General features: G+C 38.5%; 1 protein-coding gene and 1 pseudogene across 1 annotated transcript in view; one reads left to right on the top strand and one right to left on the bottom strand.

The window, feature by feature from the left end:
• The window catches only part of GUCY1A2 (guanylate cyclase 1 soluble subunit alpha 2), a 425,928-nt gene that overhangs the window by 384,286 nt on the left and 23,816 nt on the right, over nt 1–17,826 (bottom strand). Inside the window, exons 2-3 of the mRNA XM_067750904.1 lie at nt 9,044–9,105; nt 1,266–1,387 (exon numbers count right to left, since the gene is read on the bottom strand). Coding sequence (XP_067607005.1) covers nt 1,266–1,387; nt 9,044–9,105 — 184 coding nt within the window. The remainder of the gene's footprint in view (nt 1–1,265; nt 1,388–9,043; nt 9,106–17,826) is intronic.
• LOC137229707 (large ribosomal subunit protein uL30-like) lies at nt 16,181–17,598 on the top strand (annotated as a pseudogene).

Here is a 17,826-nt window from a genome sequence, read left to right as displayed (position 1 = left end):
CCCCTTATCTTCTCCAATAATGTTGACTTGTGTAGTATGACATCCATGCAGTTGTACTAAGATTGAGGTAAGTACATCTTTTCACTGCCCATTATTGTCTTAGACAAACCACTTACATCTATATGCCTCCCCTCACAAAAGGTCCATGTTCTTATTATAATATTTTATGCTTAAAAAAGTTACCTAGGAAGAAAATGTAGTCAATGTCTAGCTGGAGTTCCAGCTTGAGTGTTAAAGCCAGGTCTGCCTCTGGGAGTCAGATATGTTTAGAAAAATCTGGTAAACTCATGCATTGAGGTCACCTGGAATCTGTTTGTAGGAGGAACTCAGGTGTCTCCAGGGAAAGTACTTACCCTAAAGGGAAAGAAAGGGGAACAAGTTTTTCCTAGTCTCCAAAATCTGATTCTGAGAGAGGTGATTCTGAGTTTTGTATGGAGTCAGTGACTAAGATTTGCTGTTCCCCCACCACCACTCCCCAAAACTCCATGGATTTCTGTCTGAGTTCTGAGGCAAAAAGAAGATTCCAAAAAAATTGAAAGAGGTATCTTTCCCAAAAAACTATGTAAGACAATAGAGCAAAAAATATTCCTGGTATGGTATCTACTTTGTGTATAATACAATGTACCTCTCACACACCAAGAACTTCAGATCATAAGATAGGACATCTCATTTATGGTACTTTATAGCTGCATGATTCAGTGCAGTTTATAACAGTATCCCTTAACATGTTGGGAACATCTAAAAACAGCCCTTTGCCAGAAATACTAGTATTTTCAAGGTAGACACCCCCCTATAAACAGGGTGCAGAGACTTCCATAGATGACCTACCTCACTGCCTTTGTAGAGTCCACTATGAGTACATGTGAGCCACCCTCCAGCCCCAACCAGGCATTCCAGAAATAGTAGAATAAATAATAATAAAGCATAGACTTTGAGAAAAGAGGAAGATCCCCAATTTTAACTGACAGTAAGAGCCAGAGAAATATGGATTACAGGAGACTAATAATACTCGGATATGAATATTTAGAAAAGTTTGCCTGGAATGTAATGTTTTCCAATCTCCAACTAAATGGCATGCATGTAATTTCCATTTAAACATCATCAGAAGTATTGAAACTAAGTCACTTGAAGACAAGGTCTTGGTCTCAATTCACCATAGTCTCCAAATCTCTCTTTGGTAGAAAATGAAACATTTACTCTTTTTTACTTTTCCCCCTTCCCCTTACTCATTCTCTCTCAACCTTATAAATATATAGTTACTATACCGAGTACGTTAGCAGTACACTGAAGAATTCCTGAGACATCTTCAATGTCTTCTTTGTTGGAATGGTCTGCATAGGAGCATCTGTTAGAAATATTGTAGAAATTCTTTTCTACATCCCTATAACTAAGAAGAAAACAAAATTAGTATATGGAGAAGTTTTTAAAAGACTCTGCAAATGCACTCATATACATACACAAAAGCATGTGTTTATGCTCTTAGCATAATGACATTTTCAAACAACTGAAGCTTTAAGACATAATTTCTGGCATAACCCATCACTAACATCAGAATAAGCAATGTGGACCTGGAACTGGAAGCAATCATTAACAAGAAAGCAATGTGTGAAAAAAATAAATGATAAGAACCAGAAAATACATCAGTTTGTATAGCTAATGTTTCTTTACTTGAGTGCTTCATAACTACTGGTAATTTGTTTCTATAATGAATTTGTCTAGAAAAAGAATAATTAACAGTGCTAATTCGGTGCGTTAGCACTAACTGTGTTGAAAGTAAACACATCTTAACTTCTATTACAGTCAAGAAATTAGCATGGATAACAAATAAGCAAATAAAGCATTTGGTGTCTGACAGAATTTGAATCATGGTCTTACCTTTTTCTATCTGTGAGACTTTGGGCAAGTAATCTAATCTCTGTTAGTCTAACTTTCCTCCCTCATGAAATGGAGATATCTCCTAGAGTTCTTACGAGGACTTAAAGATAAAATGCCCGTGTTGACTGAAACTTTTCCAGTTTCCTCTGAATTAGAGCTAAGGCACCAAAGCTGCAGAAAATAAAGGTCAAACGCTCCCACGTTTCAAAAGAGTAGCCAAGAAGACCAGACATCACCTTCAGAACTTAAGAAATGACTAAATAGTCACTGCCATTGTCACCTCACCACCAGCATACATAAGCCAAGGAACAGGAAAATGTTGAAAGAAAATAATCAGAAGAATGAGTTATTGGCCTAGGAGGAGAGCACTGTTGTTATCTCCCCCCACCCACACACACACACAAACACAAGTAAAAGAGAGAAGGGGAATATTCCCTACAGAGGACCAGTTGGTGAAAGAGGGATCTACTCTGATAGAGACTGAGGCTTAGGTATCTCATTCCTCCATGAATATCTGCTGAGGTGGTGGAATTCCTGATCATCCCTCTATACCTGACTGAATGGAAGAAGATTCCAGGGAGTGTTATTAACTGGGAAAATAAATAGAGCCAAATTGGAACTGGCCTACAGTCCTACTATTTGGCAAGGCAAAAACTATGGGTTTCCCATGGGAAAATTCATATTTAGTGATATGGAGATACCACTAAAGAAAGGTGAGCTGGTGGTGTCCCATCCTATTGCTTTCCCTATCTAGAGGCTGCAGCCAGGGGCAGGGATTACACTAGCAAAACTGTGGAGTGAAATTCACAGAGCCAGAAGCTGAGGCATCTGAAGCAGTAAAGGCAGAGCCTGTACATGCACCTTGCTGAGGGCATCACAGCCAAGAGAGGATTATTACAACCAGCAGTGAAGTAAACGAGGCTTCTACTATTTCCCATTTTATTCATGCCCGATATAACACATCAGAAGAGAAAGTAATCAGAAAGGATTGGCCTAAAGCAGAGGAGTCAATAATACATGATATCACCTCTACATTGCATTCCAAGCTCCTCAGGCCAAGGTGTAACCCAGGCAGAGAGAGACAGTGAATAAGATTGGATATGAGATTGAAGATTTGAATTGGTCTGGAGTGGACTTTATACTCCCTGAAAGTACTTGGAATACAGTGCAATCTGCCCAACCTAGTATCAAAGAGGGCTCATCATAGCATGTTTGAAATGACTGGGGAGAAAAAAGTAAAAGGGTTTCATGTTTGTAAGATTAGACTCCAATAAACCAGTTAAGCAAAATGCTTACTACAGTTTCTAGAATGCAGGAATCACTCAGTAAAAGGTGGAATGGGGAGCACAGTCATTAAACACAGACAAATACAGGTTTATTTTTAAATCAAGCGCCACCATTTTAATCAGAGTGACCTTAAACAAAATATTTTTTCTCACAGTCTCAATCTCCTCATCTGTAAAAATTAGCTTAATACAGTGATCCTATGAAATAGATTGTTAGTATTAAATAAAATAACAGATATGAAGTGCCCAGTATATTACCTCAAAAACAGAGAGCTATGAGATTTTATCTAACTTGTTTTTATTCAGTAAGATAGATATTATATGTAAATATATCCAAAAAAAGCTACATCACTTTTTAGATAAAATACAGCCACAAAATCTGACCACGACAGCATAAGTAATATCACTGAAGCTTGTTTCCCAGAATAAGCAGGGTTAACACACTCCTAATTTCACTTCTAACGTTCTATTGAAATTATTCTAGCTTAATCCTTATTCAACTGTCAAAATAAAAAGAGAACAGAGGTTGGCTGTATAAAACAAACATAGAGCTCACAGTGATAAATGGAGTAATAATATACCTTTAGATGACTATAGGAAATGGTGTCCCAGACCAATATGAGTTTGGCAGCAGTCCTACCTGCGATATTAGCACAATGATGCTCATTCTGGCAAAAAGTATAAGATGAATGGCATGATACTGAATACATATTTTTCTATACTTTGATGTTTAAAATATATAATGAATTAAAATTACATCTCAGAAAGATGATCATGTTATTTTCTAATCATCGTTTTAAAGAAATCTCTGCTTTGTCTTCCCTACCATAGCAATCCGTTTTTGTGAGCTAAAGACCAGTAGGAGTGGTGTAGTATAAACATGAGTGAGAGCAGTTAGATTAGGCACTCTGGAGGAAGAAATTTAGATTTTAAAAAATCCAAATTCTCTGTAAGAAGAAAGCTGTAGCTGGAACATGAACTGGGCATATTTAACTCCTGATGCTAAATAAATGATTGCAGAGTTTTTTCTTTTTCTTTTCTTTTCTTTTTTTTTTTTTGCGGTAAACAGGCCTCTCACTGTTGTGGCCTCTCCCGTTGCGGAGCACAGGCTCTGGACGCGCAGGCTCAGCGGCCATGGCTCATGGGCCCAGCCGCTCCGCGGCATGTGGGATCTTCCCAGACCGGGGCATGAACCCGTGTCCCCTGCATCGGCAGGCGGACTCTCAACCACTGCGCCACCAGGGAAGCCCGACTGCAGAGTTTTAAAGGCTCAAGGAGGACAGGTAAAGGATACAGCAAGAGGAGAATGGGAAAGACAATCAACAAAAATTAAGGTACAAAAGAGTCAGATACAATAGTGGTAATTATAATTCAACAAACATACTGATTACCTATGTATACCAAGCTGATTATATGACTTACCACATTATTATCATTAATATTTCATTTAAATATCACCCCTACCGTGCTATTATTCCCATGTTTAAAAATGAGAAAACTGAGACTCAGGGAGGTTAAGTAATCTGCCCATGATCATTCAAAGGCACAACCTGACTTTAAATCTAGTAAATCTGGTATGTCTACTTCCAAGCACATTTTCGCAGTCCATTGCTCTATACTACACAATAAAGCTGCACAGAGAGAAGGGCACAAGATAATGACAAGAATGACATCAGAAAAAATTGTCACCATAAACCAGATTTTCCTCAATCCTGAGTTCCTTTTGATTCCTAAGGTAAACACTGCCTGTCTCCTACTTATCACTTTTGCTTCTCACTATTCTTCCCACCCCACACTGCCCCAAAAGCTAGTCCATTCCCTAGAAGCTTGAGTTAAAGAAAGGCTAACATAAAGATGAACAGTCAGGGCCCTCTTTTCTCATTTTAGATTGAGGGAAGAAGACTGCATATGCAGAGTTTACACAGCAATCAAAATTTACCACAAAGTCAATCTGACACATTGTAGCAGAACATTAAGCATAAATGGAAAACTATGCAAATAAATGAGTATAATTTATGCCATAAAAAGAAGGATTTTGGATACTAGAACTATAGATTTTAGAACTATAATGGACCCTAGGGATTACTCATTTTACACCCCCTTCCGAAGCATAATTTATTCTTTTATCCACTATATACATACCTCTGTGTACATACCTCTAGGGTACAATGTATTAATTTATTCACACTCCTCCCTCCCCCCAAAAAACTGTTAGTTCCTCCTATGTACCAAGCATTTACAAAGACACAATAATGTAAGAGTAAATAAGATAAATAACCAAATAAGAAAATAAACAAGATAATATAAGCTAATGATAAGTACTATGAAGAGAGATAATAGAGACTAATGTAGCAGAAAATCACTGTGTTTGGAGATTGAGGTAGGGGATTGAAGATTACTTTAGGTGGGTGTCATACCTTCCTGAGGATATGACATTTAAACAAAAACTTACTATAAAAGAATAATCCATGCAAACATCTGGGAACAGAGCATTCCAGGTATATGAAATAGTATGTGCAAAAGCCTTGAGGCTAAGCAAGCTTTGGTATAGTTGAGAAACCAACAGAAGGCTGGAGTGGCTGGAGTGGAGTGAAAAGTGGGGAGTGGAAGAGGATGAAATCAGAGAGGTAAGCAGAGGCCAGATCACAGGAATAGCTCAGCTTTTATTCTATTACAGTAAGTTATTATATGGTTTTAAACAGGGATTTCAAAGCATGATCCCTGGACCAGTAGAATCAGCAGTATCTGGGAACTCCTTAGAAATGTCAATTCTTGAGCCCCACCCAGACATACATGATCAGAAACTACAGGAGTAGAAGCCAGAAAACTAGATTGGAATCTCTATCTGAGAGACCATGGTGACAGTGGAGATGAAGAGATGAAGATTTTCATACCGCATGAATAAATTATTTAAGCACTTATTTTCCCAGCTTGAATGATCTCTATGAATAAATAAATGGACAAGTGAATGGATAAGTTAAGGAACAGAATAAATGTTTAAAGATAAAGTTGCTGAAGTACAGAGAGGCTATCTTACTTCCTAACAAGAGGCTCCATCGGCTACTCTCTCCCAATCCTCCATCTGTCTGATCCTTTGAACAGCTGCTCACTTCATTCAAGTCCAGGTCTTGGAGACTAAAAAAAGCCTCAGAGAGTTTCTATGGGCCACTGGTACAAAAATTCATTAAGGCGCAAGACTATACAATCCTGGAGCTCTGATAAATAATGCAGATCCAAAGGCAGAGTATCAAAACAGAGGAAAGGGAAGATGCGAAGGTTAGCGGTTGGAGGCTGAATTATGAAATTAAAAAGAAAAAGGCTAGCTCCTACTCTCTGTTACCCATTCTGATTCATCATCCAACCCTAGACACCTAAAAGCTGAATTATTTCAAGACAAGCTTTAGGCAAAGCCCAATTTCAGGGATTAGGAAAAGCACCTCTTTCCCACCCTCACCTCCCCAGAAACATGTAAAATAAACTTTCCAGCACTTGCTTGCAATTGCCTGAAATCCCTTTAACTGTAAGAAACACATTCCTTTTCACAGTTAGAGATAAAATTGTGTTTTCTTAAGAGGAACAACACATATGAGTGAATACATTTTAATCCAAGTGTTAGCGATCATAGATGCTCTCCTTTTTCAGTATTGAAAAAAGAAATTGAGAGCAGAAAGATGGACTCTAAAAAGGCAAAGAGGACACTGGACAGGGAAACCATGGCCCTGTTTATCTTCATCAGCATGAGCACAGAAAAAGACAGTGAGCAAAGGCACTTCAAATCCTCAGAAGGTAGCCAACACCCAAGCAAAAATATGCTACTAGGTCTTAGAACCAGTAGGACATTAAGATACCTCTTTATATGAAAGTCCTATACCCTGTCTGTTCTTTAAATAGTGTCTGCAATAAACAGAACTAGGGAAAGACCATTTAGGCAATGAACAAAGAAATACCACAGGCTATGTCTACAGAGATTGAGAGGAGAGTTGAGGCAGTTATTTAGATGAAAGAGAACTCCATCCTACTAATGGAAAAAACAATTTTCTGCTGATTATAGTAATACAGTTTAGTTATCTAGTTTGATCATATTTATAAGATTCCCACTCTGACTTGCCATGAAGACATAATTTAGTTCACAAATAAGACTATTTCATCAGTCATTATTTGATTTCAAAACGGAGAGGGCACTCATAATTCCAGAAATAATTTGCATTTCATTACTGGTATTGTCATTAAAATCTTAAAAATAATGATGATAATAAATATGGGTAAACAAGCATGTAGTGCTTACCACATACCAGGAATTGTTCTAAATACATTGACTAGTTTAATCCAAACACCATACTTGAAAGCAGCAAATCCAATGAGAGTGATTAAGTTTTATTTTAGAGTACGTAGGAAGAGATTAACTTGACATTATTTATCTCCCTTAAAATAAACCATTTAAAACTACAAATACCCTCAAATTAAAAACCATCTCATGAGTTTAAATAATATGTTTTTTCTAGTACTGTACTCTTGAGGATTGATATGACCAAGTTTCAGGGCAATTCCCTTTGAAATGACAGTTAACATAGTCATCAAGCACTTAAAGTATATGGCATTCTACTTGGTACTAAGATTATTTTTCCACTAAGTTTTCCTCCCTTTTGTTTTATTAAAAAAAAAAAAAAATTCATACTATATCCTAATAGCCGAAAATATGTTCTTGATCTCCATGGTAATGACTATTACCCATAAATGTTAAATGATTCCCCATAGCATTTCAAGAGGTACCAGGGTTTGAAACTTGACTCCTCATAAGTTCTTAAACTTCTACAAAGATAAATAGCTGTAGTATATTGTACATTTAATTTAAATAGCTAGACTGCATCTGAAAGTGAATTTAGGCTTCTGTATTCGCCAACTGCTTTCTGCCATACCCAATCAAGGATATACTTTACACTTATTTGGAGCTTCCTGTTTACAAAATACTTCCATTAAAATTACCTCATTTAATAATGACATATAATCCTTGATTTAGTTGTTACCATCATCATCACCCTTTAAAAGAGATAAAGTTACTTTAAAGTTCTATGTCCTTGTGAGGCCTTGAATTCCTGTCTTTTGACCTCAAATCTTCTTACTTTACATCATACCACAACCATTTCAGGAAATGGGGAATAAATAAAGGAAATATGTAGCATGTGACTCTAACTAAACAAACACTTCTCACTGAACTGTGTTAAGCTTGTAGTGAATTTGATTAAACTTTACTGAAGGATCCTAAAATCCCATTTAAAGCCTCTTGGTTGGTACTAATAAACCTTATGATATTACTAAGGCAAAATATGAGATTCAGTGGATGAGAATGAGAGGGTAAGAGCACAAGAAGGAAGAAAAAGGAAAGCACTAGCAAAAGGGATTTTACTTAAAAGGATTCAACACAAATAAACTAAAGGAAATCACTCCATGGGGCTCCTATGAGCTCTCACTTCACACTGAGATCATAATCATTATGCAATAAGGTTGACTTGGTTGCCCACGTGTTCAACAGCTATGTTTGAGTAACTCTTTTTTTTAAATTGGAGTATAGTTGATTTACAATGTTGTGTTAACTTTTGTTGTACAGCAAAGTGATTCAGTTATACATATCTACATTCTTTTTATATATATTCTTTTCCATTATGGTTTATCATAGGATATTGACTACAGTTCCCTGTGCTATACAGTAGGACCTTGCTGTTTATCCATTCTATATATAATAGCTTACATCTGTTAACCCCAACCTCCCACTCCACCCCTCCCCCAACCCTTCCCCCCCCCACTTGGCAACCACAGGTCTGTTCTCTATGTAGTAATTATCTTTAATTTGTCCCCAATAATAGCCAAAATCCATTTTTACTTACCCAGTAAATTGGTGCTCATAATACTGCAATGTCCTCTTGAGAGTTTGCTGTATCATCTGGGGCTACAGAATAATAATAATAATACATTATCAGCAAATCAGTGTCATTCCCATTCTGAGTATCATAAGCAGATATGTAGCATCTGATTCATCTCATAAGAGTTTTCGTTTTACAATATAAACCCATCATGAATTCTGCCATGTATTTTCCCCACAAGAACTAATAATATGAGGCACTCAGCAATTACCCAGAATTTCCCAATTTCAAATATGATAGCATTTCCTAGCCATATTTTCCCCAATGCTTTTGTACTAGCTATTAAGTTCAACAAAATACTCATTGGCTGCCTACAATAAACCTAGACATTGCGGGCAGTGGAGACGGGTGTACTAAACAAGATGAGTAATGCCCAGGTCAAGCCTGACTTCCTCAAGAGATTTCAAGCAAGGGTTCTAGAGTGTCCCAGAGGGGCCACAGTGTTTGGGGCAAGAAATGGGATCTGCAGAAAATACCTAAGCAGCTCATGACTGAATTTTATAATCCTCTCCTCCCCATGACAGCTAAAGACAGAGTTTCTTAATCCCAGAGCAAGAATTATTCTAGACTTATTTATGCAACAGAGCCTCATCTTGGAGTCTCAGACCTAGGGAGGCATGAAAGTGACTCAAAGATCTTAAAACACAGATTTTATTAACAAATTATAATAAGAACCAAATTCTCAGTGGCAAGGGTGTGAATTTTTTTTTTTTTTTTTTGAGGTACATAGGCCTCTCACTGTTGTGGCCTCTCCCGTTGCGGAGCACAGGCTCTGCATGCGCAGGCTCAGCGGCCATGGCTCACGGGCCCAGCCGCTCCGCGGCATGTGGGATCTTCCCGGACCGGGGCACGAACCCGTGTCTCCTGCATCAGCAGGCGGACTCTCAACCACTGCGCCACCAAGGAAGCCCTGAATTTTTTAAATAATAAAAACTTCTAATCAAGCAAGAAAAAAAAAGCCTATCAAAACATTGATCTATTATAGCCATGGATGAATTTTGGGGGGTTATAATGACTCTGACACAGACCCTTCAAGATGTGAGAGCAGCATGGTAGTTTGGTAATCTTGTGGGCTGTCACTAATTAACCACACAAACCTATATAAATCTAAAAAGGTAATCTGCAGAAAGCATCTAGCACAATGCTGCTGCCTAAGAAGCAGTTAATAAATATCAGTTTATTTCCCATCCCTAATCCTTCAAAGAGATTGTCTTAAAGATATGTAATTTAAAGGAGACTACAGAGATTGTTGTCAGGGTTCACTTGAACCTCTTCCATGTTTACCTCTCTATGAAAAATGTCCAGGATAGATGTAAAAATCTCCCTACCTAATACTTTCAACATCCTCCTTGGTTGGAAATGGCTATTTTAAAGCTTGAGGAAACTGAGCTTCAATTAAATCAAGGGCATCCACTGAGAACTATTCTACACTACCATTTAGGAGAACATCTTCACTGAGCAAATCTAAGAGCTCAGATATATTCTTCACTTTAGCCAAGCCATTTCAGAAATTAATTTTAGGAGAAATCAGCCTCCAGTGTTCAAAGAAAGAGATACAGGGCAACTTCTTTCAACAGCTGTTTTTCCTTTATACTAGGTTAAAAAGAGGAACATGAGGCCTCAAACTGGTACAGATGTTTCTGTTCATAAGAATAGAATCAAAGTAGAATAGCATGCCTAGGAAAGGAAAATCATTCCTGACTCAAGAAGCAATGAGTCTGTTGAAAAATCTGAAGAGGGTGAAGCAGACACAGCAAACCTAGCACACATAAAAAGTGTGCTTTAAAAATCCAACCCATGGCCAACCTAAATCAAGTCATTATCAGTCACTGGCTCAGTACCCCTGGGATCTGAGCCTTCTGAACTGCTTTGGCAGTTTCTGAGCCAAGATAACTTTCTCTTTGGCAACATGCCCTAAAAGCAGTGAAAATCCACAGAGGAATTATCCTTCCAATAACCTCTGGTGACAAAATATGGAACAGAAAACAGGAACTAGAGTGCACAGGGTCAGTTAAGACCAGAATGACCTCCTTTGTACCAAAGGACATTTTATTTTCCTGTACCAGGAATTTCCCAGTCATTAAAAAAAGCAAATGTTTGTGAAAGGAGTTAAGCCATTTAAAGAACTGACTTTTTTCTTTTCTGAAGCAATTACTTTTACTCCCCAGCGGGAATTATATTTATAGTTTCCAAATACATTAAATGGAAAATGTTCTCTGGGCACATTCAACAAAGCTTCAACTTCATAAAGATTTATATACTTCCTACTGCTTGCCAAATCCAGTGGGCACATTCTGGTGGTCTGAACTGTAAGCATAGAGGCTGACTGCAGAGTATCCCCTGATCTTCAGAAAGCCAAGGCTGACTTCAATACAGACCTGACTCCTCACCATGGACTATTACCACGGATTCACTCCAATCTTCTTCAAAGTTTGCCTGATTCTGAGACATCTTCACATAATCTGAGCCTCTCTGGCATGAATAAAAAGCACAAAGTGAAGACCTGCACATGGGCCAAAGCCTTCTGAAGGGGTGACTTCTGCCTTGAGGGTTGTAGGGTCCATTTACTAAATGTCAATGTACGCCAGTGATGCAAGTCAGTGTAGATTAGTGGGAAAAGCAAGGGCTCTGAAGATCTGCAGATCTTCTCTCCTTTTCTTTAAGAATGAAACTCCATACCAGTTCCATCCAACCTTCAACAGACCAAAATCCCATCCCTCTTATCTGTATCTATCCTTTCTTTAAGAAGGAGTTTGGAAAGATGATTTAGAAAAGAGGATTTAAGATCAAACTGAGTTCAAAATCCAACTCTTACTCACGAACTAGAAGACCTTGGGCAGTTTACTTAAGCTATCTGAAATGATTCCTTATGTGTACATTATTTTTATGGGAATTAATTGAAATAATTAAACCGAAGTCACTAGTACATAGTAGGTGCATAATAAATGATAGTTATGACTATGTTCACTGGGTTCCTACCCTCAAGAGTCTCAAAATCTAGTGGAGTACAAAGTTTATGTTAGAACACCCACCCCACAAGTGTAATGTTTCAAGATCCTCATCAGCTAAAAAAATCAATAGACTTACCACTAATACTAATAGTGAGAAGATGGTGCCTATTCCAGCTGAGGGGAAAATAGGAAAATGGTAGCTGAATTTATAAATATTTCCAATGAAACCTTCAGATCAGTCCAGAGAGATGGTGACAAAAGCAGAAATCTCAGAAGATTGAGAATAGACCTAAATCCAGGCCTATAAGTGGGAAGGACATTGATGCACCATAGCTAAGATGAATACCTCAAGCATTATACTTTATAACTAATTAGAAACAACCCGTGAACCTCCTTCTTATGACATAAAGAATGTGCAACAGGCGAGCTGGATGATGTAATATGTTTATAGCCATATGCTACAGGATCTGAAAGACAAGGGTTGGGAAGGAGACAAAATCCACTGTCCCTATCATACAAAAGAAAATCAAAGAAGTCTGTAATTTTTTCTCTCCTTCCCCCAAACTAAGATAGAGATAGTAGCTTCCTACTGTCTCTACTCAACACAAAGAAGCAATGGACAGGAAGACAGCTGGAAAGAGAAAGCAGCCATCTGTGTCCTGCACATGTATTGTCTAGGGCTCAAAGAGGAAGTACCCAAAGCTTCCATCATGTGGCAACAAGAAGCCGTCTTCATCTCTAGTCTCATTAACAGCTTCACTCTACTTAGCAGTGACTGACCCCCACAGACTAAATGTTATGCTCATGAAAAGTCATGGGATCCAAACAGCCAGCCATGAAATAATCCAAAAAGAGCCAGAGAAATGATCCCTGAGTAGTGGGAGGAAGCAGCTCTCAGCAACTGGCCCTTCAAGCTCAGACAGCCCTGCAGAGGCTCCCACACAGTCTCTGCTCTAGATATCTGCACCAGATGGTATGGGGATCAGGCAGGAGTCAGGGAGTCAAGATGTGTGTGTGTGTGTGTGTGTGTGTGTATCACATGAAATGCAGTTGTCATCGTACAAAGTACACATACATCTCAATTCTACAGAGATGAAGTTGTGGCTCAGACTGATTAAGTAAGTAGCCCAAGATCATATAGCTCGTAAGTGAATCAGTCACTGCAAGCCAGGACTGGCTTCAAAGTGTGCAATATTTCTACTAGATGCTTTGAGAGTCCCTCTCACCTTTACTATTCTGTGATCCTATATATTTTTAAAATATATACAGCCTTCATCATGCCAAAAACAAACAAACAAAACTCCACAGATAATTTTAAAATAAACTTCTCATTTCTGCTTTGTAACACAAAACCACAAGCTACAGAATTAATGGAAACAATAGGTCTGCCTTTAAAGAAACATCCATAAATAGCCATGTCATTTTATTTATTTAAGTATGAAAAAAATATATTTCAGTGTCAGAAACTAAATGATATGGATATATAATTAATTACTATTGCTCTAGGCCAGTGATTTTCAACTCTGCCTACAATTAAAATCCCCTGGGGAGCTTTTAAAAAATACCAATGCCTGAGTGCCACCCTCAAACTTTCCAATACAACTGGCAGACCCATTTGCTTCTAATGTTAGTCAGGGTTGAAAACCTTTCATGTAAGATATAAACATGATGATCAAGACCAATACTCTATAAAAGTTACCTGAATAAGTCAGCATTAATGAGAGTAGTTTCTTTACTCAAATATCAAAAGAAGAAAGCTTCTGAAAGATGTTCACACATAACTGCTAAATCAACACAGTTCCACTAATAGCTCATAGTTAAATATGATTTGTTAGGTAAACAGAGAACTATATTGCTTGAAGCATTTCCAAGTAATTCACTCCCATGCACTTATGTCAGTATTCAATTTTGTACTAACACATACATAACAATGCAACAATTAATACGATTGTTGCATTTAATCTATGCAAGGCACTGCTTTAAGCCCATTACATATATTAACTCCTTTGATCTTCACATTAACATTATGAGATAGGTTATTATTTTACAGATTAGAAAACTGAGACACAGAAAGTTTAAGTTGTCCTATGTCAACAGGTAAAAAGAGACAAAGCCAGGGTTGAAACTCAGGTAGTCCGTTCCAGAATCCAAGCACTTAATCTCCAACCTGTACTGCACATAATTTTTAACACCCTGTATTTGGTTCAGCACTTTACATTTCATGTTTTTAATGCATATTATCCCAATCGATCTTTGCACCAATCCAATGACATAGTTAGATTGATATTATCACCATTTGACTAAAAAAGAATCAAAGTTAGAGAGATTAGAAGCCCTCCTTTACAAAAAGAGCATTTTTTCTCCTAGGAAACTTCCATAATAAGAAAGCATTTTTTTAACATCAACATAAAAATGAAGAATCACATGGTTTCAAATTAATTGTTTGCTTCTTGACAACACACTTAATGTTCTTTAAACATATGTACACAAACAAGACCATAAGCAAAAATCATGAATATCTTGTCTTAGATACACTTGCACTCTCCCATCCTTAGCTTTCCCTCACCCTCTTCCCTACCCTCTGAGTGTCCAGTTTAGTTACACTGCATTCTGATAGGACAAATCCCCACCACCATCATCTAAACTCCCAGAATAGGTCTCCAAAAATCATCATTGCATATTCTCTTTCCTTCCTTCATCAAAATTTGAAATCCTCTTAGTACCCTGACCCCAGATGGTACTCAGGAGGAATCCTACTTAAAAAACTTGATCCTCAATCCTTACTAAGGTAAATGATGGTATAAATGGGCTTTCCTACTTCATATAAGATGGTCTGAACCACTAAAGGTAGAATTTTGGTAAATAGGAGGGTCAGTGAGAGATAAATTAGGGAGCAAGGAACCTTTTCATCATCCTCCAAATCACAATCCAAAGATCTCTACTTTCTTCATAACATAAGAGCATTTTGCTTATAAGGATATGATATGCCAAATTTCTTCACTTAAAGTGATCAAAATTATAATGTTAGATACCCTATCTTTATGGGTAGGCCTGTAGACACCAATGGATCAAATTATATGATTGGTATTTTTAACAAAACTAGTCAAAATAATAAGTCACGTCAAATAACCAGCATAGGTACTTCTGAAAGACATGTAATTGTAGTAATTGTCAGTCTTGCTAAAGATCCAGGCATAATATGAATTTTCCCAGCCTTTGACTAAACTTACTATATATAAGCCAAAAAGGAAAAAACACCGCAAATTAAATATAGAACTTTGAGTCAGGACCTCTGTATTTCAAGCCCAGCTGTGCTACTGACCTTTTTATAAAATTAGCCAAAATCTCTTCACCTGGGAGTAAAATACCTTGGGGAAAAAAATGCCTCCATTTTCCCATCTAAAAAACACATATAAGAAGTTCATAGTTCTCAGGGTCATTTGAAGTAAAGCATTGCAAAGTTAGCACTTGTAAACAGAGGGTCAGAATGTACCAGAGATTAAGCCACCTTTCAGGAAACTTGGAATATCATCTGTGAACTACACCAGTAATTTCCTAAACAAAATTGGTAGTCCAGATAATTAACTACAAAAAGCAAAAATGGGGCTCCCCTGGTGGCGCAGTGGTTGGGAATCTGCCTGTCAATGCAGGGGACACGGGTTCGAGCCCTGGTCTGGGAGGATCCCACATGCCGCGGAGCAACTAAGACCGTAACCCACAACTGCTGAGCCTGCGCGTCTGGAGCCTGTGCTCCACAACGGGAGAGACCACGACAGTGAGAAGCCCGCGCACCATGATGAAGAGTGGCCCTCGCTTGCCACAACTAGAGAAAGCCCTCGCACAGAAACAAAGACCCAACACAGCCAAAAATAAATAAATAAATTAAAAAAAAGAGTATTACACCTTTAAAAAAAAAGCAAAAATGGTAAGTATGCTAAAAGAAAAAAATAAAAGTTGGAGATACATTATAATATATAGTTCTATACATACTGGTTGAAAATCTGCATGATTTCGTCCAATCTCCACTTTTATTCTCCTTGTGAACATAGGTACACATTTGAGTGACCTCATGAAAGCTTAGGGTGAAGGCTGATATTATGCTAATTGACCCACAGTGGGATTCAAACTGATAACCTTGGCCTTATTAGAAGTAAGTTCTAGAGTTGGAAAGATGGTGGAGGAAGAGCCAAGAAAAAAGATCCCTTTGGTTCCAAAAACTCTCCTGAAAAAGAGGAAGGCTTATCAAGCCCTGAAAGCCACCTAGGCAAAGCAGGTGCTTTTGCAAAGGAAGGAGCAGAGGAAAGGAAAAGAGATCAAGTTTAAGCGACTAGAATGGTTCCTACATGATTCCTGGTGGCAACTACGTGACAGGGTGCAACTCAGACGACTAGAAGTGAAACCTCACGGCTTGGAAGTGCCAGATAAACATTCCTTGGCCTTTGTTTTATGCATCAAAAGGATTAATGGGGGGCTTCCCTGGTGGCACAGTGGTTGAGAGTCCGCCTGCTGATGCAGGGGACACCGGTTCGTGCCCCGGTCCAGGGAGATCCCACATGCCGCAGAGAGGCTGGGCCCGTGGGCCATGGCCGCTGAGCCTGCGTGTCCAGAGCCTGTGCTCCGCAACGGGAGCGGCCCCAACAGTGAGAGGCCCACGTACCGCAAAAAAACAAACAAAAAAAAGGATTAATGGGGTGAGTTTACTGGTGCAGAGGACCATTGCAAGACTTAGCCTGAATAAGATTTTCAATTGTGTCTTTATGCAAGTAACTCCTCAAACCATAAAAACGCTTCATATAGTGGAACCTTATGTGACCTGGGGATTTCCAAATTTGAAGTCAGTTCGGGAACTCATCTTGAAACGTGGACAAGCCAAGGTCAAGAATAAAATCATCCCTTTGACAGACAACACAGTGATTGAGCAGCACCTGGGGAAGTTTTGTGTCATTTGCTTGGAAGACCTCATTCACGAAATTGCCTTCCCAGGGAAGAATTTTCAGGTGATCTCAGGGTTCTTGCGCCCTTCCCAACTCTGAGTGGCCCGTCACGCTACCAAGAATAGAGTGGGCTTCCTCAAGGAAGTGGGCTCACCTGGCTATCGAGGTGAACGCATCAATCAGCTCATCCGGCAGCTGAACTAAACCCAGCATATCGGAAAGCACAGTGCATTGGAAGCATGTGTTTTTGTTTTATGGAATTGTTGCCCAGTATCTTCAAGCAAGATTATTTTCTGCTGTATCTTCAGAAACTGGAGGGGAAGGGTCAGGGAAAATGGTGATGTTCAAGGCAGGCACTTTTTATCCCACTTCAGTTCCAAGAAAAAGTTCCTGTGTGTTTTCTGCAAAGACCGCCGTCCACCTCTGAAACCAGCAAAGGACTTGGACCATGGAGGAGGGAGTCCTGTTTTATCACACCTATCCTGGGATTTAATGTTGGTGAACGAATGAACACCCACACATGAATACAAGACAGCAGTGGACCAGGCCCAGGGGCATATTGAACCTGGGGTATCCAAGGGCCTTGCTTTGGAAAGAACTTGAAATACAATTAGAAAGAAGCGCACAAAAGCAATGCTCGGTTGTCTGCTGTGGAAAAAAAAAAAGTAAGTTCTAATTAGCAGAGCACAGTGTTCATTACCATTTAATTATTGATTTTAAACTGAATATATTTAACATATACTCAATGTGATAATTAAGTCTTTCTATACAAAATATCTTTGCTTTCCAAATATCTTCCCCTTTGTTATTTTTTAATGCCCTTCCAAAAGAGCAATTGAATTTCAGTTTGACAACACCTAAC

The sequence above is a fragment of the Pseudorca crassidens genome, chromosome 9 (genome assembly GCF_039906515.1).
Source record: "Pseudorca crassidens isolate mPseCra1 chromosome 9, mPseCra1.hap1, whole genome shotgun sequence".
Lineage (NCBI taxonomy): Eukaryota > Metazoa > Chordata > Mammalia > Artiodactyla > Delphinidae > Pseudorca > Pseudorca crassidens.
This window is presented reverse-complemented; position numbering and strand designations above follow the sequence as displayed.